The sequence below is a fragment of the Oncorhynchus nerka genome, linkage group LG14 (genome assembly GCF_034236695.1).
Source record: "Oncorhynchus nerka isolate Pitt River linkage group LG14, Oner_Uvic_2.0, whole genome shotgun sequence".
Lineage (NCBI taxonomy): Eukaryota > Metazoa > Chordata > Actinopteri > Salmoniformes > Salmonidae > Oncorhynchus > Oncorhynchus nerka.
The window spans coordinates 90,429,912-90,452,411 of NC_088409.1; the positions used below are offsets into that span (position 1 = coordinate 90,429,912).

General features: G+C 50.5%; 1 protein-coding gene across 1 annotated transcript in view; it reads right to left on the minus strand.

The window, feature by feature from the left end:
- The window catches only part of LOC135559701 (protein FAM168A-like), a 103,621-nt gene that overhangs the window by 46,372 nt on the left and 34,749 nt on the right, over positions 1-22,500 (minus strand). Inside the window, exons 3-4 of the mRNA XM_065000533.1 lie at positions 15,183-15,271; positions 760-840 (exon numbers count right to left, since the gene is read on the minus strand). Of these exons, the coding sequence (XP_064856605.1) occupies positions 760-840; positions 15,183-15,271 (170 nt within the window). The remainder of the gene's footprint in view (positions 1-759; positions 841-15,182; positions 15,272-22,500) is intronic.

Sequence of the window (22,500 nt, forward strand, 5' to 3'; positions counted from 1 at the left end):
ACCACTGCGATAAGCCATTTTCTACCGGTGTCTGTGTTCTTACCCAGTGGGTACCCTGGACTACCCGTTTGGTAGAGGTTAGGTGTGTGTTCTTACCCAGTGGGTACCCTGGACCACCCGTTTGGTAGAGGTTAGGTGTGTGTGTTCTTACCTGGTGGGTACCTTGGACTACCCGTTTGATAAAGGTTAGGTGTGTGTTCTTACCCAGTGGGTACCCTGGACTACCCGTTTGGTAGAGGTTAGGTGTGTGTTCTTACCTGGTGGGTACCCTGGACTACCCGTTTGATAGAGGTTAGGTGTGTGTTCTTACCCAGTGGGTACCCTGGACAAACCTGTTTGGTAGAGGTTAGGTGTGTGTTCTTACCCAGTGGGTACCCTGGACTACCCGTTTGGTAGAGGTTAGGTGTGTGGTGTTCTTACCCAGTGGGTACCCTGGACAAACCTGTTTGGTAGAGGTTAGGTGTGTGTTCTTACCCAGTGGGTACCCTGGACTAGCCGTTCGGTAGAGGTTAGGTGTGTGTTCTTACCCAGTGGGTACCCTGGACTACCCGTTTGGTAGAGGTTAGGTGTGTGTTCTTACCCAGTGGGTACCCTGGACTACCCGTTTGGTAGAGGTTAGGTGTGTGTTCTTACCTGGTGGGTACCCTGGACTACCCGTTTGGTAGAGGTTAGGTGTGTGTGTGTGTGTGTTCTTACCTGGTGGGTACCCTGGACTACCCGTTTGGTAGAGGTTAGGTGTGTGTGTGTGTGTGTTCTTACCTGGTGGGTACCCTGGACTACCCGTTTGGTAGAGGTTAGGTGTGTAGGTGGGAGCAGCAGTAGGGTAACCTCCTGGGTAGCCTACAGAGGACAAGAGAGTCTTAAGGCTTCCCACCCGAAACAGTTCATACATGATGAGAATTTGACAACGTTTTTGTTCGTTTCAGTCTTCGGCAAAAGTTTTTTTTCCCGGCTGTTCGTGACCACAATTTATTTTCTTGAAAACGAGCCGAAGTCCCACGCCCCGTTGTCTGTGATTGGTCAACAGTATGGATTCTTCAATGAAATGTTTGTTTTCATTCAACGAGAGACAACAAAAAAACTTCACTTGAGAAACACTGCACCAAACATCAGACATACAATTTTCCTGACGAAAAACATCAACATTAATGACATATTTCTTGATTTATCTTAGATTGATTCTGACTATTTTGAGGAAGTGCTACTGGGTAGGTTGTTGGTATGGGGTCTCAAGAGGGACAAACACTAAATATCATTCTTGTTTTTCTAGCGAAGGTATTTTAAGGGAGCATGGGATCACAGATATTCACTTCGCCTAGCTGAGTTCAGCTAGAAGCAAACCGAACCTATGTATGAGGACGCAACACACACACTGTCATACAACACACTCTGGGGTGAACGCAACACACACACTGTCATACAACACACTCTGGGGTGAACGCAACACACACACACTGTCAGACAACACACTCTGGGCTGAACGCAACACACACACACACACTGGAATACAACACACTCTGGGGTGAGCGCAACACACACACAGGTATACAACACACTCTGGGGTGAGCGCAACACACACACACACACACACACACACATATATACAACACACTCTGGGGTGAGCGCAACACACACACACACACTGGCATACAACACACTGGGGTGAACGCAACACACACTGGCAGACAACACACTTTGGGGTGAATGTATAGTTGTAAACATTGACATAGGAAGACCTGTGGGTGTGTGTATACAAGATTATCTCTCGGTCTTACAGTATGTATGCATATGGTTTTACCACACACAGCAGGAGGGGGACAGCTCTCCCATTGAGTTAACACCTGTGTGTGTGTAGACAGTAGAACATGGTGCACACCAGGATACTATGGCATGTAGAACAGTGGTTCTGGCTGTTAATCTGTCTTCATTGAGAGATGTTTCACACAACCAGACAACTGGAACCAGACTGTGTGTGTGTGTGTGTGTGTGTGTGTGTGTGTGTGTAACATTACAACCTCCAGTATAACCACTAACGAGACCAGGAATTGTTTATGTCTTTTCAGTGATTACATTGTGTGGGAGGAAGGAGAGAAATGAGAGGGATGGAGAGAGGGAGGGAATGAGGAAGAGAGAGGGAGGGAGAGAGAGAGAGAGATATGGATGGATGGAGAGAGAAGGATGGATGGAGAAAGAGAGAGATGAGGAGAGAAGGATAGATGGAGAGAGAAAGGGATGGATGGAGAGAGAAAGGGATGGATGGAGAGAGAAGGATGGATGGAGAAAGAGAGAGATGAGGAGAGAAGGATAGATGGAGAGAGAAAGGGATGGATGGAGAGAGAAAGGGATGGATGGAGAGAGAAGGATGGATGGAGAAAGAGAGAGATGAGGAGAGAAGGATAGATGGAGAGAGAAAGGGATGAATGGAGAGAGAAGGATGGATGGAGAGAGAAGGATGGATGGAGAAAGAGAGAGATGAGGAGAGAAGGATAGATGAAGAGAGAAAGGGATGGATGGAGAGAGAAGGATGGATGGAGAAAGAGAGAGATGAGGAGAGAAGGATAGATGAGGAGAGAAGGATAGATGAAGAGAGAAAGGGATGGATGGAGAGAGAGAGAAGAAGCATGACACAGGCAGCATCCATGTTGTGTGTGGTATGTGGAGGTGACAGCTGTGTGGTTGGGGACAGTCATACATTCTGATAGATATCACACTCAGTCCCATCACACTGTGACCTACAGGCCCTGTTATAACCCTGGTATAGTGAATGGTAGCATCACACTGTGACATACAGGCCCGTTCATAACCCTGGTATAGTGAATGGTAGCATCACACTGTGACCTACAGGCCCTGTTATAACCCTGGTATAGTGAATGGTAGCATCACACTGACACACAGGCCCTGTCATAACCCTGGTATAGTGAATGGTAGCATCACACTGTGACCTACAGGCCCTGTTATAACCCTGGTATAGTGAATGGTAGCATCACACTGTGACCTACAGGCCCTGTTATAACCCTGGTATAGTGAATGGTAGCATCACACTGACCTACAGGCCCTGTTATAACCCTGGTATAGTGAATGGTAGCATCACACTGTGACCTACAGGCCCTGTTATAACCCTGGTATAGTGAATGGTAGCATCACACTGTGACCTACAGGCCCTGTTATAACCCTGGTATAGTGAATGGTAGCATCACACTGTGACCTACAGGCCCTGTTATAACCCTGGTATAGTGAATGGTAGCATCACACTGTGACCTACAGGCCCTGTTATAACCCTGGTATAGTGAATGGTAGCATCACACTGTGACATACAGGCCCTGTCATAACCCTGGAATGGCACCTCAGTACCTCCAGGCTCTGATCAGGCCCTACACCCAAACAAGGGCACTGCGTTCATCCACCTCTGGCCTGCTCGCCTCCCTACCACTGAGGAAGTACAGTTCCCGCGCAGCCCAGTCAAAACTGTTCGCTGCTCTGGCCCCCCAATGGTGGAACAAACTCCCTCACGACGCCAGGACAGCGGAGTCAATCACCACCTTCCGGAGACACCTGAAACCCCACCTCTTTCAGGAATACCTAGGATAGGATAAAGTAATCCTTCTCACCCCCCCCCCCCTTAAAAGATTTAGATAATCAAATCAAATCAAATTTTATTTGTCACATACACATGGTTAGCAGATGTTAATGCGAGTGTAGCGAAATGCTTGTGCTTCTAGTTCCGACAATGCAGTGATAACCAACAAGTAATCTAACTAACAATTCCAAAACTACTGTCTTATACACAGTGTAAGGGGATAAGGAATATGTACATAAGGATATATGAATGAGTGATGGTACAGAGCAGCATACAGTAGATGGTATCGAGTACAGTATATACATATGAGATGAGTATGTAGACAAAGTAAACAAAGTGGCATAGTTAAAGTGGCTAGTGACATAAGAATGCAGTCGATGATCTAGAGTACAGTATATACATATGCATATGAGATGAATAATGTAGGGTAAGTAACATTATATAAGGTAGCATTGTTTAAAGTGGCTAGTGATATATTTACATCATTTCCCATTATTAAAGTGGCTGGAGTTGGGTCAGTGTCAATGACAGTGTGTTGGCAGCAGCCACTCAATGTTAGTGGTGGCTGTTTAACAGTCTGATGGCCTTGAGATAGAAGCTGTTTTTCAGTCTCTCGGTCCCAGCTTTGATGCACCTGTACTGACCTCGCCTTCTGGATGATAGCGGGGTGAACAGGCAGTGGTTCGGGTGGTTGATGTCCTTGATGATCTTTATGGCCTTCCTGTAACATCGGGTGGTGTAGGTGTCCTGGAGGGCAGGTAGTTTGCCCCCGGTGATGCGTTGTGCAGACCTCACTACCCTCTGGAGAGCCTTACGGTTGAGGGCGGAGCAGTTGCCGTACCAGGCGGTGACACAGCCCGCCAGGATGCTCTCGATTGTGCATCTGTAGAAGTTTGTGAGTGCTTTTGGTGACAAGCCGAATTTCTTCAGCCTCCTGAGGTTGAAGAGGCGCTGCTGCGCCTTCTTCACGACGCTGTCAGTGTGAGTGGACCAATTCAGTTTGTCTGTGATGTGTATGCCGAGGAACTTAAAACTTGCTACCCTCTCCACTACTGATCCATCGATGTGGATAGGGGGTGTTCCTCTGCTGTTTCCTGAAGTCCACAATCATCTCCTTAGTTTTGTTGACGTTGAGTGTGAGGTTATTTTCCTGACACCACACTCCGAGGGCCCTCACCTCCTCCCTGTAGGCCGTCTCGTCGTTGTTGGTAATCAAGCCTACCACTGTTGTGTCGTCCGCAAACTTGATGATTGAGTTGGAGGCGTGCATGGCCACGCAGTCGTGGGTGAACAGGGAGTACAGGAGAGGGCTCAGAACGCACCCTTGTGGGGCCCCGTGTTGAGGATCAGCGGGAGGAGATGTTGTTACCTACCCTCACCACCTGGGGCGGCCCGTCAGGAAGTCCAGAACCCAGTTGCACAGGGCGGGGTCGAGACCCAGGGTCTCGAGCTTGATGACGAGCTTGGAGGGTACTATGGTGTTGAATGCCGAGCTGTAGTCGATGAACAGCATTCTCACATAGGTATTCCTCTTGTCCAGGTGGGTTAGGGCAGTGTGCAGTGTGGTTGAGATTGCATCGTCTGTGGACCTATTTGGGCGGTAAGCAAATTGGAGTGGGTCTAGGGTATCAGGTAGGGTGGAGGTGATATGGTCCTTGACTAGTCTCTCAAAGCACTTCATGATGACGGAAGTGAGTGCTACGGGGCGGTAGTCGTTTAGCTCAGTTACCTTAGCTTTCTTGGGAACAGGAACAATGGTGGCCCTCTTGAAGCATGTGGGAACAGCAGACTGGTATAGGGATTGATTGAATATGTCCGTAAACACACCGGCCAGCTGGTCTGCGCATGCTCTGAGGGCGCGGCTGGGGATGCCGTCTGGGCCTGCAGCCTTGCGAGGGTTAACACGTTTAAATGTCTTACTCACCTCGGCTGCAGTGAAGGAGAGACCGCATGTTTTCGTTGCAGGCCGTGTCAGTGGCAATGTATTGTCCTCAAAGCGGGCAAAAAAGTTATTTAGTCTGCCTGGGAGCAAGACATCCTGGTCCGTGACTGGGCTGGGTTTCTTCTTGTAGTCCGTGATTGACTGTAGACCCTGCCACATGCCTCTTGTGTCTGAGCCATTGAATTGAGATTCCACTTTGTCTCTGTACTGACGCTTAGCTTGTTTAATAGCCTTGCGGAGGGAATAGCTGCATTGTTTATATTCGGACATATTACCAGACACCTTGCCCTGATTAAAAGCAGTGGTTCGCGCTTTCAGTTTCACGCGAATGCTGCCATCAATCCACGGTTTCTGGTTTGGGAATGTTTTTATCGTTGCTATGGGAACGACATCTTCGACGCACGTTCTAATGAACTCGCACACCGAATCAGCGTATTCGTCAATATTTCCATCTGACGCAATACGAAACATGTCCCAGTCCACGTGATGGAAGCAGTCTTGGAGTGTGGAGTCAGCTTGGTCTGACCAGCGTTGGACAGACCTCAGCGTGGGAGCCTCTTGTTTTAGTTTCTGCCTGTAGGCAGGGATCAGCAAAATGGAGTCGTGGTCAGCTTTTCCGAAAGGGGGCGGGGCAGGGCCTTATATGCGTCGCGGAAGTTAGAGTAACAATGATCCAAGGTTTTACCACCCCTGGTTGCGCAATCGATATGCTGGTAAAATTTAGGAGTCTTGTTTTCAGATTAGCTTTGTTAAAATCCCCAGCTACAATGAATGCAGCCTCCGGATAAATGGTTTCCAGTTTGCAAAGAGTTAAATAAAGTTCGTTCAGAGCCATCGATGTGTCTGCTTGGGGGGGATATATACGGCTGTGATTATAATCGAGGAGAATTCTCTTGGAAGATAATGCGGTCTACATTTGATTGTGAGGAATTCTAAATCAGGTGAACAGAAGGATTTGAGTTCCTGTATGTTTCCTTCATCACACCATGTCTTGTTAGTCATGAGGCATACGCCCCCGCCACTCTTCTTACCAGAAAGATGTTTGTTTCTGTCGGCGCGATGCGTGGAGAAACCCGTTGGCTGCACCGCGTCGGATAGCGTCTTCCCAGTAAGCCATGTTTCTGTGAAGCAGAGAACGTTGCAGTCTCTGATGTCCCTCTGGAATGCTACCCTTGCTCGGATTTCGTCAACCTTGTTGTCAAGAGACTGGACATTGGCAAGAAGAATGCTGGGGAGTGGTGCGCGATGTGCCCTTTTTCGGAGTCTGACCAGAACACCGCCTCGTTTCCCTCTTTTTCGGAGTCGTTTCCTTGGGTCGCTGCATGCGATCCATTCCGTTGTCCTGTTTGTAAGGCAGAACACCGGATCCGCGTCGCGGAAAACATATTCTTGGTCGTACTGATGGTGAGTTGGCGCTGATCTTATATTCAGTAGTTCTTCTCGACTGTATGTAATGAAACCTAAGATGACCTGGGGTACTAATGTAAGAAATAACACGTAAAAAAACAAAAAACTGCATAGTTTCCTAGGAACGCGAAGCGAGGCGGCCATCTCAGTCGGCGCCGGAAGTCACTATACCAGGGTTAGATGCACTATTGTAAAGTGGCTGTTCCACTGGATGTCTTAAGGTGAACGCACCAATTTGTAAGTCGCTCTGGATAAGAGCGTCTGCTAAATGACTTAAATGTAAAAAATGTAAATGTATAGTGAATGGTAGCATCACACTGTGACATACAGGCCAGGTTATAACCCTGGTATAGTCACTGACTGTCATACCATCTCTAAAGTCAGTCTCTGAACCTTCAAATGGTTGCACAGGGGACTGATAGATCTGAACAGGCCACTTCCTGAACGTCTGCTGTTGGCGTAGGGATTGGAGGGCATAAACGTTTAAATGTTCAAACTCTTAAACAAAATTGGGATCCTTAACGATGAGAAAAAAAATTCCACTCTTTTTTTCTTCTTCAAATGAAACTCAACTCTCCTCGCTAATGATGCCAATATGTTCAGTCTTCGGTCTCTTGCATGTAGAATATCCTGTTCATTGATGACAGGTTCTGCTCTACTGAAGTCGCGAGACATTACAAGCCAAGATATTGTGAAATACAGCAACCCATTGCGAGATACATCTTTTGATTGCAGATAGTCAGAACCACGAGGCCTGTCTGCCTGATGGCTGAACCTACCTATTACTGCGCCCCTCGACTCTCTCCGTCCCTCGCCTCTCTCACTCTCTGTCCCTCGCCCCTCTCTCTCTCCATCCCTCGCCTCTCTCTCTCCGTCCCTCGCCTCTCTCTCTCTCTCTCTCTCTCCATCCCTCGCCTCTCTCTCTCTCTCTCCATCCCTCGCCTCTCTCTCTCCGTCCCTCGCCTCTCTCTCTCCGTTCCTCGCCTCTCTCTCTGTCCCTCGCCTCTCTCTGTCCTCGCTCTCTCTCTGTCCTCGCCTCTCTCTCTCTCTCCGTCCTCGCTCTCTCTCTCTCCCTCGCCTCTCTCTCTCTGTCCCTCGCCTCTCTCCGTCCCTCGCCTCTCTCTCTCTCCGTCCTCGCCCCTCTCTCTCTCTGTCCCTCGCCCCTCTCTCACTCTCTGTTCCTCGCCCCTCTCTCTCTCTGTCCCTCGCCTCTCTCTCTCCGTCCCTCGCCTCTCTCTCCGTCCTCGCCTCTCTCTCTCTCTCCGTCCTCGCCTCACTCTCTCCGTCCCTCGCCTCCTCTCTCCGTCCCTCGCTCTCTCTCTCCGTCCCTCGCCCCTCTCTCTCCGTCCTCGCCCTCTCTCTCTCCGTCCTCGCCTCTCTCTCTCCGTCCCTCGCCTCTCTCTCTCTCCTTCCCTCGCCTCTCTCTCTCTCCGTCCGTCCCTCGCCTCTCTCTCTCCGTCCTCGCCTCTCTCTCTCTCCGTCCTCGCCTCTCTCTCTCTCTCCATCCCTCGCTCGCCTCTCTCTCTCTCCATCCCTCCGCCTCTCTCTCTCCGTCCCTCGCCTCTCTCTCTCTCTCCGTCTCTCGCCTCTCTCTCTGTCCCTCGTCTCCGTCCTCGCCTCTCTCTCCGTCCCTCGCCTCTCTGGCTCTCCGTCCCTCGCCTCTCTCTCCGTCCTCGCCTCTCTCTCTCTCCTCCTCGTCCTCTCTCTCCGTCCTCGCCCTCTCTCTCTCGTCCCTCGCCTCTCTCTCTCTCCGTCCTCGCCCCCTCTCTCTCTCTCGTCTCGCCTCTCTCTCTCCGTCCCTCGCCCCTCTCTCTCTCCGTCCTCGCCCCCTCTCTCTCCGTCCCTCGCCCCTCTCTCTCTCTCTCGTCCCTCTCTCTCTCCGTCCCCTCCTCTCTCTCTCTCCGTCCCTCGCCTCTCTCTCTCTCTCCTTCCCGCCTCTCTCTCTCTCCGTCCGTCCCTCGCCTCTCTCTCTCCGTCCCTCGCCTCTCTCTCTCTCCGTCCCTCTCGCCTCTCTCTCTCTCTCCGTCCTCGCTCGCCTCTCTCTCTCCGTCCCTCGCCTCTCTCTCTCTCCGTCTCTCTCGCCTCTCTCTGTCCCTCGTCTCCGTCCCTCGCCTCCCTCTCTCTCCGTCCTCGCCTCTCTCTCTCTGTCCCTCGCCTCTCTCTCTCTCCGTCCCTCGCCTCTCTCTCTCTGTCCCTCGCTCTCTCCGTCCTCGCCTCTCTCTCTCTCCGTCCCTCGCCTCTCTCGCTCGTCCCTCGCCTCTCTCGCTCCGTCCTCGCCTCTCTCTCCGTCCCGCCTCTCTCTCGTCCCCGCCTCTCTCTCTCCGTCCCTCGCCTCTCTCTCCGTCCTCGCCTCTCCGTCTCTCGCCTCTCTCTCTCTCCGTCTCTCCTCGCCCGCCTCTCCTCCGTCTCTCTCTCTCTCTCCGTCCCTCGCCTCGCCTCTCTCTCTCTCCGTCCCTCGCTCGCCTCGCTCTCTCTCCGTCCCTCGCCTCTCTCTCTGTCCTCGCCTCTCTCTCTCTCTCCTTCCTCGCCTCTCTCTCTCTCCTCCGTCCCTCGCCTCTCTCTCTCTCCGTCCTCGCTCTCTCTCTCTCCGCCTCTCTCTCTCTCGTCCCTCGCCTCTCTCTCTCCGTCCCTCGCCTCTCTCTCCGTCCTCGCCTCTCTCTCTCTCTCCGTCCCTCGCCTCTCTCTCTCTCTCCGTCCCTCGCCTCTCTCTCTCTCCGTCCCTCGCCTCTCTCTCCGTCCTCTCCTCTCTCTCTCTCTCGTCCCTCTCTCTCTCTCTCTCTCTCCCGTCTCTCGCCTCTCTCTCTCTCCGTCCCTCGCTCTCTCTCTCTCTCCGTCCTCGCCTCTCTCTCTCTCCATCCCTCGCCTCTCTCTCTCCGTCCGTCCCTCGCCTCTCTCTCTCGTCCCGCCTCTCTCTCTCCATCCGCCTCTCTCTCTCTCTCCGTCCTCTCCTCTCTCTCTCGTCCCTCGCTCTCTCTCTCTCCGTCTCGCCTCTCTCTCTCTCTCCTCGCCTTCTCTCTCTCTCTCCTCTCTGCCTCTCCTCTCTCTGTCCCTCTCTCTCTCTCCGTCCCTCGCCTCTCTCTCTCTCTCCGTCCGTCCCTCGCCTCTCTCTCTCTCTCGTCCATCCCTCGCCTCTCTCTCTCCGTCCCTCGCCTCTCTCTCCGTCCTCGCCTCTCTCTCTCTCTCCCTCTCTCTCTCTCTCCGTCCCTCGCCTCTCTCTCTCGTCCTCGCCTCTCTCTCTCTCCGTCTCTCGCCTCTCTCTCTCTGTCCCTCGCCCCTCTCTCCTCTCTCCTCCCTCTCCGTCCCTCGCCTCTCTCTCTCTCTGTCTCTCTGTCCCTCTCTCCCTCTCTCTCGGTCCCTCGCCTCCCCTCTCTCCGTCCTCGCCTCTCTCTCTCTCGTCCTCGCCCCTCTCTCTCTCTCCATCCCTCGCCTCTCTCTCTCCGTCCTCGCCCCTCTCTCTCTCCGTCCCTCGCCCCTCTCTCTCTCCGTCCCTCGCCCTCTCTCTCTCTCCGTCCCTCGCCCCTCTCTCTCTCCGTCCCTCGCCTCTCTCTCTCCGTCCCTCGCCTCTCTCTCTCTCCGTCCCTCGCCTCTCTCTCTCTCTCCTTCCCTCGCTCTCTCTCTCCGCCGTCCTCTCTCTCTCTCTCTCTCGCCTCTCTCTCTCGTCTCTCGCCTCTCTCTCTCTCCGTCCCTCGCCTCTCTCTCTCCGTCCCTCGCCTCTCTCTCTCTCTCCGTCTCTCGCCTCTCTCTGTCCCTCGTCTCCGTCCCTCGCCTCCCTCTCTCTCCATCCCTCGCCTCTCTCTCTCTCCGTCCCTCGCTCTCTCTCTCTCTCTCTCCTTCCCTCTCTCTCTCTCTCTCCGTCCGTCCCTCGCCTCTCTCTCTCCGTCCCTCGCCTCTCTCTCCGTCCTCTCTCTCTCTCTCTCTCTCGCCTCTCTCTCTCTGTCCCTCCTCTCTCTCTCTCTCTCTCCTTCCTCGCCTCTCTCTCTCTCGTCCGTCCCTCGCCTCTCTCTCTCTCCGTCCGTCCCTCGCCTCTCTCTCTCTCTCTCCGTCCCTCGCATCTCTCTCTCCGTCCCTCGCCTCTCTCTCTCCGTCCCTCGCCTCTCTCTCTCCGTCCCTCGCCTCTCTCTCTCCGTCCCTCGCCTCTCTCTCTCCTTCCCTCGCTCGCCTCTCTCTCTCCGTCTCTCTCTCCATCCCTCTCTCCGTCCCTCGCCTCTCTCTCTCCTCTCTCTCTCTGTCTCCCTCTCTCTCTCTCTCGTCCTCGCTCTCTCTCTCGTCCTCTCTCTCTCTCTCGTCCCTCTCTCTCTCTCTCCGTCCCTCTCTCTCTCTCTCTCCGTCCTCGCCTCTCTCTCTCCGTCCCTCGCCTCTCTCTCTCCGTCCCTCGCCTCTCTCTCTCCGTCCCTCGCCTCTCTCTCTCGTCCCTCGCCTCTCTCTCTCCGTCCCTCGCCTCTCTCTCTGTCCCTCGCCCCTCTCTCTCTCCGTCCCTCGCCTCTCTCTCTCTCCGTCCCTCGCCTCTCTCTCTCTCGTCCCTCGCCTCTCTCTCTCCGTCCCTCGCCTCTCTCTCTCTCTCTCTCCGTCCCTCGCCTCGCTCTCTCTCGTCCCTCGCCTCTCTCCGTCCCTGGCCCCTCTCTCTCTTTCTCTCTCTCTCTCTCTCTCCGTCCCTCCTCTCTCTCTCTCTCTTTCTCCGTCCTCGCCTCTCTTTCTCCGTCCCTCGCCCTCTCTCTCTCTCCGTCCTCGCCCCTCTCTCTCTCTCCGTCCCTCGCCCTCTCTCTCTCTCTCCGTCCCTCGCCCCTCTCTCTCTCTCTCCGTCCCTCGCCCCTCTCTCTCTCTCTCCGTCCCTCGCCCCTCTCTCTCTCTCCGTCCCTCGCCCTCTCTCTCTCTCTCCGTCCCTCGCCCCTCTCTCTCTCCGTCCCTCGCCCCTCTCTCTCTCCGTCCCTCGCTAGCTCGCTATGAAAGATGCAAGTGTTTGCGTTCTCGGAAACACGGTAACGTATCTGTCTCTTAAAATTCTGAATTTTAAGGAGTTGATTCCTACCGGAAGATGTGTTTTGGCTGACCCCGTTTAAATCGACTGGTCAATCGTTTGGTCGATAGGCTGTTGGTCGACCAAGGTTTCTTTAGTCGAGTGTATATAAATATTAATGGTGTACAGGACACCTGATTCATGCCTGTCTGAGTGGACTGAACCATTATGAAGGCCGTGGGGATGGTACAGTCCATCACTCTAAGACATGCGATACTAAAATGGGATATGGTTATATTATGTAACAACAATGGCGCAACACTAATACAAATTAGATTATTTTAACAAACGCGCTTTCCCGCTGTCAGCGGGTTCAGAAACACTTCAGTGCGCCGTTTAATGGCGCCTTTCCTAGACCATGTTGCTGTGTGCATAATAACACAGAGTTAACCAGCAGCGAAGTCAGGAGATGAGAAAACAGCACTCGCCTAAATTGTCTAAGAAAAGTGAGGAGAGAGAAAAACCAACTTAATTAGGTCTATAATCAATAGCCTATCTGATCAATACGCCTGGCTTCGTAAATCATCCATATCTATAGAAATAAGACACATCCTGATTCCGTTTGAGTGTTTAACTGCCTACTGTTTCCATGACGACATGTCAAGAAAACATTTCCACAAATGTGTCTGTTTTTAAATCTTTGCATTGCTGTAGGGGTTTTACACTTTTTCTAGGGGTAGAACGGCCTCTTATAACCACCATATCATTATCATTAGTACTTAGTATAGCAGCCTCATATAACCACCATGTCATTATCATTAGTACTTAGTATAGCAGCCTCATATAACCACCATGTCATTATCATTAGTACTTAGTATAGCAGCCTCATATAACCACCATGTCATTATCATTAGTACTTAGTATAGCAGCCTCATATAACCACCATGTCATTATCATTAGTACTTAGTATAGCAGCCTCATATAACCACCATGTCATTATCATTAGTACTTAGTACAGCAGCCTCATATAACCACCATGTCATTATCATTAGTAGACTTAGTACAGCATCCTCTTATAACCACCATGTCATTATCATTAGTACTTAGTATAGCAGCCTCATATAACCACCATGTCATTATCATTAGTAGACTTAGTACAGCATCCTCTTATAACCACCATGTCATTATCATTAGTACTTAGTATAGCAGCCTCATATAACCACCATTGAGCTGTAGGCCAAAGACCTCATCCTGTTTAATCTTAATACCGTAACTTACTGTGGCCTATATTTTAATACTTCTCCAGTCTATTGTATCAATCTATCATTCATTTGTTCATGTCATCACACAGCATTCATGATTTGAAATGCAATCGAGCATTTGTAGTTTTAAAATAAAATAAAGCGAGCCTTGAATAATTAGCTTAAAACAATAAATAAACAGTTACATTTCGGGAATATGACTGTTTTCATTCTTTGCAGATTTTTGGATTGACGGTTCTGGTCACTTCGTGATGGACTTCAGAAGCGCCGTTCCTTTACAGACAAGTTAAATGCCCGTTCAGTGGCTCTTCTAAATGATCTCCAGAGAAGAGAAGGTTTTGTGTAGGCATTTCAATTTCGTGGTATCGAATTGGTAGCTACAGTCTTGTCTCATCGCTGCAACTCCCGTACGGACTTGGGAGAGGCGAAGGTCGAGTGCCAACCAACCCGCACTGCTTCTTGACACAATGCCCACTTAACCCGGAAGCCAGCCGTACCAATGTGTCGGTGGAAACACTGTACACCTGGAGACCTGGTCAGCGTGCAGACAAGGACGGGCCAATTGTGCCCCATGGGTCTCCCTGCCGACCAAACCCTCCACTAACCCGGACGATGCTGGGCCAATTGTGCCCCATGGGTCTCCCTGCCGACCAAACCCTCCACTAACCCGGACGATGCTGGACCTATTGTGCCCCATGGGTCTCCCTGCCGACCAAACCCTCCACTAACCCGGACGATGCTGGGCCAATTGTGCCCCATGGGTCTCCCTGCCGACCAAACCCTCCACTAACCCGGACGATGCTGGGCCAATTGTGCCCCATGGGTCTCCCTGCCGACCAAACCCTCCACTAACCCGGACGATGCTGGGCCAATTGTGCCCCATGGGTCTCCCTGCCGACCAAACCCTCCACTAACCCGGACGATGCTGGACCTATTGTGCCCCATGGGTCTCCCTGCCGACCAAACCCTCCACTAACCCGGACGATGCTGGGCCAATTGTGCCCCATGGGTCTCCCTGCCGACCAAACCCTCCACTAACCCGGACGATGCTGGGCCAATTGTGCCCCATGGGTCTCCCTGCCGACCAAACCCTCCACTAACCCGGACGATGCTGGGCCAATTGTGCCCCATGGGTCTCCCTGCCGACCAAACCCTCCACTAACCCGGACGATGCTGGACCTATTGTGCCCCATGGGTCTCCCTGCCGACCAAACCCTCCACTAACCCGGACGATGCTGGGCCAATTGTGCCCCATGGGTCTCCCTGCCGACCAAACCCTCCACTAACCCGGACGATGCTGGGCCAATTGTGCCCCATGGGTCTCCCTGCCGACCAAACCCTCCACTAACCCGGACGATGCTGGGCCAATTGTGCCCCATGGGTCTCCCTGCCGACCAAACCCTCCACTAACCCGGACGATGCTGGGCCAATTGTGCCCCATGGGTCTCCCTGCCGACCAAACCCTCCACTAACCCGGACGATGCTGGGCCAATTGTGCCCCATGGGTCTCCCCTGCCGACCAAACCCTCCACTAACCCGGACGATGCTGGGCCAATTGTGCCCCATGGGTCTCCCTGCCGACCAAACCCTCCACTAACCCGGACGATGCTGGGCCAATTGTGCCCCATGGGTCTCCCTGCCGACCAAACCCTCCACTAACCCGGACGATGCTGGGCCAATTGTGCGCTGCCCCATGGGTCTCCCTGTTGCGGCCGGCCTGGACCCAGAATCTCTAGTGGCACAGATAGCACTGCGATGCAGTGCCTTAGACCACTGTGCCACTCGAGAGGCCCTACACATTCCTAATAGGCACATTATTCTGCATTGTGAATTGATGAGGAATTTGATGATTTTCTCTTATAGTTTTAATGGGAAAAGGATAGAAAATGGCAATTTAAACATTGCTAGTAAGGATCCAGCAGGACACATCGTAGACCAGATAGATCTGTTTACTTCTGTCTACCGTTAGCTAGCCCAATCACTTCGGTTTGATGAGAGGGTGTTTATTGGTGGGTGGGAGCAAGGTAATGTGTGTCTCACCTGTGTAGGCCATGTTCTTGGGGTTACCGTAGGGAGCTCCAGGCTGAACAGGGCTGTAGACGGGATTCATACTGGATAATCTGTTCTTACTGAGGGGGAGGGAGAGACGGGGGATAGGGGAGGGAGAGAGAGAGAGAGAGAGAGAGAGAGAGGGAGACAGGGATGGGTGTAGAGAGAAAGAGAGAGGCAGGGATGGGTGTAGAGAGAAAGAGAGAGACATGGATGGGTGTAGAGAGAGAGAGACAGGGATGGGTGTAGAGAGAAAGAGAGAGGCAGGGATGGGTGTAGAGAGAAAGAGAGAGGCAGGGATGGGTGTAGAGAGAAAGAGAGAGGCAGGGATGGGTGTAGAGAGAGAGAGAGAGAGACAGGGGATGGGTGTAGAGAGAGAGAGAGAGACAGGGGATGGGTGTAGAGAGAGAGAGAGAGAGACAGGGGATGGGTGTAGAGAGAGAGAGAGACAGGGGATGGGTGTAGAGAGAGAGAGAGACAGGGGATGGGTGTAGAGAGAGAGACAGGGGATGGGTGTAGAGAGAGAGAGAGAGACAGGGGATGGGTGTAGAGAGAGAGAGAGAGACAGGGATGGGTGTAGAGAGAGAGAGAGAGACAGGGATGGGTGTAGAGAGAGAGAGAGAGACAGGATGGATGGGTGTAGAGAGAGAGACAGGGATGGGTGTAGAGAGAGAGACAGGGATGGGTGTAGAGAGAGAGACAGGGATGGGTGTAGAGAGAGAGAGAGGGATGGGTGTAGAGAGAGAGAGAGAGGGATGTGTGTAGAGAGAGAGAGAGAGGGATGTGAGAGAGAGAGAGAGAGGGATGGGTGTAGAGAGAGAGAGAGAGGGATGGGTGTAGAGAGAGAGAGAGAGGGATGGGTGTAGAGAGAGAGAGAGAGGGGGATGGTGTAGAGAGAGAGAGAGACAGGGGATGGGTGTAGAGAGAGAGAGAGAGAGAGGGATGGGTGTAGAGAGAGAGAGAGAGAGAGGGATGGGTGTAGAGAGAGAGAGAGAGACAGGGATGGGTGTAGAGAGAGAGAGAGAGACAGGGATGGGTGTAGAGAGAGAGAGAGAGAGAAAGGGATGGGTGTAGAGAGAGAGAGACAGGGATGGGTGTAGAGAGAGAGAGAGAGACAGGGATGGGTGTAGAGAGAGAGAGAGAGACAGGGATGGGTGTAGAGAGAGAGAGAGAGACAGGGATGGGTGTAGAGAGAGAGAGAGGGATGGGTGTAGAGAGAGAGAGAGAGAGGGATGGGTGTAGAGAGAGAGAGAGACAGGGATGGGTGTAGAGAGAGAGAGAGAGACAGTGATGGGTGTAGAGAGAGAGAGAGACAGGAATGGGTGTAGAGAGAGAGAGAGACAGGGATGGGTGTAGAGAGAGAGAGAGAGAGGGATGGGTGTAGAGAGAGAGAGAGAGAGGGATGGGTGTAGAGAGAGAGAGACAGGGGATGGGTGTAGAGAGAGAGACAGGGATGGGTGTAGAGAGAGAGAGAGAGGGATGGGTGTAGAGAGAGAGACAGGGATGGGTGTAGAGAGAGAGAGACAGGGATGGGTGTAGAGAGAGAGAGACATGGATGGTTGTACAGAGAGAGAGAGAGACATGGATGGTTGTACAGAGAGAGAGAGAGAGAGACATGGATGGTTGTATAGAGAGAGAGAGGGGGATGGTTGTATAGAGAGAGAGAGAGACATGGATGGTTATACAGAGAGAGAGAGAGACATGGATGGTTATACAGAGAGAGAGAGAGACATGGATGGTTATACAGAGAGAGAGAGAGACATGGATGGTTATACAGAGAGAGAGAGAGACATGGATGGGTGTAGAGAGAGAGAGAGACAGTGGAGAGAGAGAGACAGGGGATGGGTGTAGAGAGAGAGAGAGAGACATGGATGGTTATACAGAGAGAGAGAGAGACATGGATGGTTGTACAGAGAGAGAGAGACATGGATGGTTATACAGAGAGAGAGAGAGACATGGATGGTTATACAGAGAGAGAGTGAGACATGGATGGGTGTAGAGAGAGAGAGAGACATGGATGGTTGTACAGAGAGAGAGAGAGAGACATGGATGGGTGTAGAGAGAGAGAGAGACATGGATGGTTGTATAGAGAGAGAGAGACATGGATGGTTATACAGAGAGAGAGAGACATGGATGGTTATACAGAGAGAGAGAGACATGGATGGTTGTACAGAGAGAGTGAGACATGGATGGTTATACAGAGAGAGAGAGAGACATGGATGGTTGTACAGAGAGAGAGGGGGATGGGTGTAGAGAGAGAGAGAGACATGGATGGTTATACAGAGAGAGAGAGAGAGAGAGACATGGATGGTTGTACAGAGAGAGAGAGAGAGACATGGATGGTTATACAGAGAGAGAGAGAGACATGGATGGTTATACAGAGAGAGAGAGAGACATGGATGGTTGTATAGAGAGAGAGGGAGACATGGATGGTTGTATAGAGAGAGAGGGAGACATGGATGGTTGTACAGAGAGAGAGAGAGACATGGATGGTTATACAGAGAGAGAGAGAGAGAGAGAGAGAGAGAGAGAGAGAGAGAGAGAGAGAGAGAGAGAGAGAGAGTAGAGAGAGAGAGAGGATGGGTGTAGAGAGAGAGAGAGGAGAGAGAGAGAGAGAGAGAGAGAGAGAGGGAGAGAGAGGGTGTAGAGAGAGAGAGAGAGAGAGAGAGAGAGAGAGAGAGAGAGAGAGAGGGGATGGGTGTAGAGAGAGAGAGAGAGAGAGAGAGAGAGAGAGAGAGAGAGGGGATGGGTGTAGAGAGAGAGAGAGAGAGAGAGAGAGAGAGAGAGAGACAGACAGGGGATGGGTGTAGAGAGAGAGAGAGAGACAGGGGATGGGTGTAGAGAGAGAGAGAGACAGGGGATGGGTGTAGAGAGAGAGAGAGAGAGAGACAGGGGATGGGTGTAGAGAGAGAGAGAGAGAGAGACAGGGGATGGGTGTAGAGAGAGAGAGAGAGAGAGACAGGGGAGAGAGAGAGAGACAGGGGGGAGAGAGAGACAGGGGATGGGGAGAAGGAAGAAGAATGTTAGAGCACATAGAATAAATAGTTACTCAGTCAAAAACAACAGGACACGCCGGGTCTCTAATAGTTACTCAGTCTAAAACAACAGGACAAGCTGGGTCTCTAATAGTTACTCAGTCTAAAACAACAACAGGACAAGCCAGGTCTCTAATAGTTACTCAGTCTAAAACAACAGGACACGCCGGGTCTCTAATAGTTACCCAGTCTAAAACAACAACAGGACAAGCCAGGTCTCTAATAGTTACTCAGTCAAAAACAACAGGAGAAGCAGGGTCTCTAATAGTTACTCAGTCTAAAACAACAACAGGACAAGCAGGGTCTCTAATAGTTACCCAGTCTAAAACAACAACAGGACAAGCAGGGTCTCTAATAGTTACCCAGTCTAAAACAACAACAGGACAAGCAGGGTCTCTAATAGTTACCCAGTCTAAAACAACAACAGGACAAGCCAAGTCTCGAATAGTTACTCAGTCTAAAACAACAGGACAAGCAGGGTCTCTAATAGTTACTCAGTCAAAAACAACAGGACAAGCTGGGTCTCTAATAGTTACTCAGTCAAAAACAACAGGAGAAGCAGGGTCTCTAATAGTTACTCAGTCAAAAACAACAGGAGAAGCAGGGTCTCTAATAGTTAGTCAGTCTAAAACAACAACAGGAGAAGCCAGGTCTCTAATAGTTACTGAGTCTAAAACAACAACAGGACAAGCAGGGTCTCTAATAGTTACTCAGTCTAAAACAACAACAGGACAAGCCAGGTCTCTAATAGTTACTGAGTCTAAAACAACAACAGGACAAGCAGGGTCTCTAATAGTTACTCAGTCTAAAACAACAACAGGACAAGCAGGGTCTCTAATAGTTACTCAGTCTAAAACAACAACAGGACAAGCTGGGTCTCTAATAGTTACTCAGTCTAAAACAACAACAGGACAAGCCAGGTCTCTAATAGTTACTCAGTCTAAAACAACAGGACAAGCTGGGTCTCTAATAGTTACTCAGTCTAAAACAACAGGACAAGCTGGGTCTCTAATAGTTACTCAGTCTAAAACAACAACAGGACAAGCCAGGTCTCTAATAGTTACTCAGTCAAAAACAACAACAGGACAAGCCCAGCCTCTTTCTCACACAATCTACATTCATAAAGAGGAGATGAACAGAGCGAATCACACCGTCGATAACACATCCTCATCATGTGTGTACTTCCCTTATCCTACTGTGTAGGTCTTACTGGTGTGAGAGTGTCGGGTTAGTACCTGTCCATACCTCGTGTATTTGGTTGGTCTATTGAAACTATGAGTTGGTGTGTGTGTTACCTCTTGTACATGTCTGGTGTGTGTGTGTGTTGTACCTTGTGTGTGTGCTGTACCCTGTGTGTGTGTATTATACCCTGTGTGTGTTATACCTTGTGTGTGTGTGTGTGTGTGTATTATACCTTGTGTGTGTGTATTATACCCTGTGTGTGTTATACCTTGTGTGTGTTATACCTTGTGTGTGTGTGTTATACCTTGTGTGTATTATACCTTGTGTGTGTGTGTGTGTATTATACCTTGTGTGTGTGTGTGTGTGTATTATACCTTGTGTGTGTGTGTGTGTGTGTGTGTGTTATACCTTGTGTGTGTGTTATACCTTGTGTGTGTGTGTGTGTATTATACCTTGTGTGTGTGTGTGTGTTATACCTTGTGTGTGTGTGTGTGTATTATACCTTGTGTGTGTGTGTGTGTTATGTGTGTGTGTTATACCTTGTGTGTGTGTGTGTTATACCTTGTGTGTTATACCTGTGTGTGTGTGTGTGTGTGTGTGTTATACCTTGTTGTGTGTGTGTGTGTGTGTTATACCTTGTGTGTGTGTGTGTGTTATACCTGTGTGTGTGTGTGTGTGTTATACCTGTGTGTGTGTGTGTGTGTTATACCTTGTGTGTGTGTGTGTGTGTGTGTGTGTGTTATGCACCTGTGTGTGTGTGTGTGTGTGTGTGATATACCTTGTGTGTGTGTGTGTGTGTGTGTGATATACCTCGTGTGTGTGTGTGTGTGTGTGTGTGTATACCTGTGTGTGTGTGTGTGTGTGTTGCACCTGTGTGTGTGTGTGTGTGTGTGTGATGTGTGTGTCTGTGTGTGTGTGTGTGTGTTGCACCTCGTGTGTGTGTGTGTGTGTGTGTGTGTGTGTGTGTGTGTGTGATATACCTGTGTGTGTGTGTGTGTGTGTGTTATACCTTGTGTGTGTGTGTGTGTGTGTGATATACCTTGTGTGTGTGTGTGTGTGTTATACCTTGTGTGTGTGTGTGTGTGTGTGATATACCTTGTGTGTGTGTGTGTGTGTGCACCTTGTGTGTGTGTGTGTGTGTGATGCACCTCGTGTGTGTGTGTGTGTGATATACTTGTGTGTGTGTGTGTGTGTGTGTGATATGTGTGTGTGTGTGTGTGTGTGTGTGTGTGTATACCTTGTGTGTGTGTGTGTGTGTGTGTGTTGCACCTCGTGTGTGTGTGTGTGTGTGTGTGTGTGTGTGTGTGTGTGTGATATACCTTGTGTGTGTGTGTGTGTGTGTGTGATATACCTTGTGTGTGTGTGTGTGTGTGTGATATACCTGTGTGTGTGTGTGTGTGTGATATACCTTGTGTGTGTGTGTGTGTGTGTGTGATATACCTTGTGTGTGTGTGTGTGTGTGTGTGTGTGTGATATACCTTGTGTGTGTGTGTGTGTGTGTGATATACCTTGTGTGTGTGTGTGTGTGTTATACCTTGTGTGTGTGTGTGTGTGTTATACCTTGTGTGTGTGTGTGTGTGTGTATACCTTGTACCTGTGTGTGTGTGTATGTGTGTGTGTGTGTGTGTTATACCTTGTGTGTGTGTGTGTGTGTGTGTGTGTGTGTGTGTGTGTGTGTGTGTGTGTGTGTGTGATATACCTTGTGTGTGTGTGTGTGTGTGTGTGTGTGATATACCTTGTGTGTGTGTGTGTGTGTGTGTGTGTGTGTGTGTGTGTGTGTGTGTGTGTGTGTGTTATACCTGTGTGTGTGTGTGTGTGTGTGTGTGTGTATACCTTGTGTGTGTGTGTGTGTGTGTGTATACCTTGTGTGTGTGTGTGTGTGTGTGTGTTATACCTTGTGTGTGTGTGTGTGTGTGTGTGTGTGTGTGTGTGTGTGTGTGTGATATACCTTGTGTGTGTGTGTGTGTGTGTACCTTGTGTGTGTGTGTGTGTTGTGTGTGTATGTGTGTGTGTGTGTGTGTTATACCTTGTGTGTGTGTGTGTGTGTTATACCTTGTGTGTGTGTGTGTGTGTTATACCTTGTGTGTGTGTGTGTGTGATATACCTTGTGTGTGTGTGTGTGTGTGTGTGATATACCTTGTGTGTGTGTGTGTGTGTTATACCTTGTGTGTGTGTGTGTGTGTGTGTGTGTGATATGTGTGTGTGTGTGTGTGTGTGTGTGTGTGTGTGATATACCTTGTGTGTGTGTGTGTGTGTGTGTGTTATACCTTGTGTGTGTGTGTGTGTGTGTGTGTTATACCTTGTGTGTGTGTGTGTGTGTGTGTGTGTGTGATATACCTGTGTGTGTGTGTGTGTGTGTGTGTGTGTGATATGTGTGTGTGTGTGTGTGTGTGTGTGTGTGTGTGTGTGTGTGTGTGTGTGTGTGTGTGTGTGTGTTATACCTTGTGTGTGTGTGTGTGTGTGTGTGTTGTGTGTGTGTGTGTGTGTGTGTGTGTGTGTGTTATACCTTGTGTGTGTGTGTGTGTGTGTGTGTGTTATACCTGTGTGTGTGTGTGTGTGTGTGTGTGATATACCTTGTGTGTGTGTGTGTGTGTGTGTGTGTGTGTGTGTGTGTGTGTGTGTGTGTGTGTGTGTTATACCTTGTGTGTGTGTGTGTGTGTGTGTGTGTGTGTGTGTGTGTGTGATATACCTGTGTGTGTGTGTGTGTGTATACCTTGTGTGTGTGTGTGTGTGTGTGTGTGTGTGTGTGTGTGATATGTGTGTGTGTGTGTGTGTGTGTGTGTGTGTGATATACCTTGTGTGTGTGTGTGTGTGTGTACCTTGTGTGTGTGTGTGTGTGTTATACCTTGTGTGTGTGTGTGTGTGTTTATACCTTGTGTGTGTGTGTGTGTTATACCTTGTGTGTGTGTGTGTGTGTTATACCTTGTGTGTGTGTGTGTGTGTGTGTGTGTGTGTGTGTGTGTGTGTGTGTACCTTATACCTTGTGTGTGTGTGTGTGTGTGTTGTGTGTGTGTGTGTGTGTGTGTTATACCTTGTGTGTGTGTGTGTGTGTGTGTGTGTGTGTGTGTGTGTGTTATACCTTGTGTGTGTGT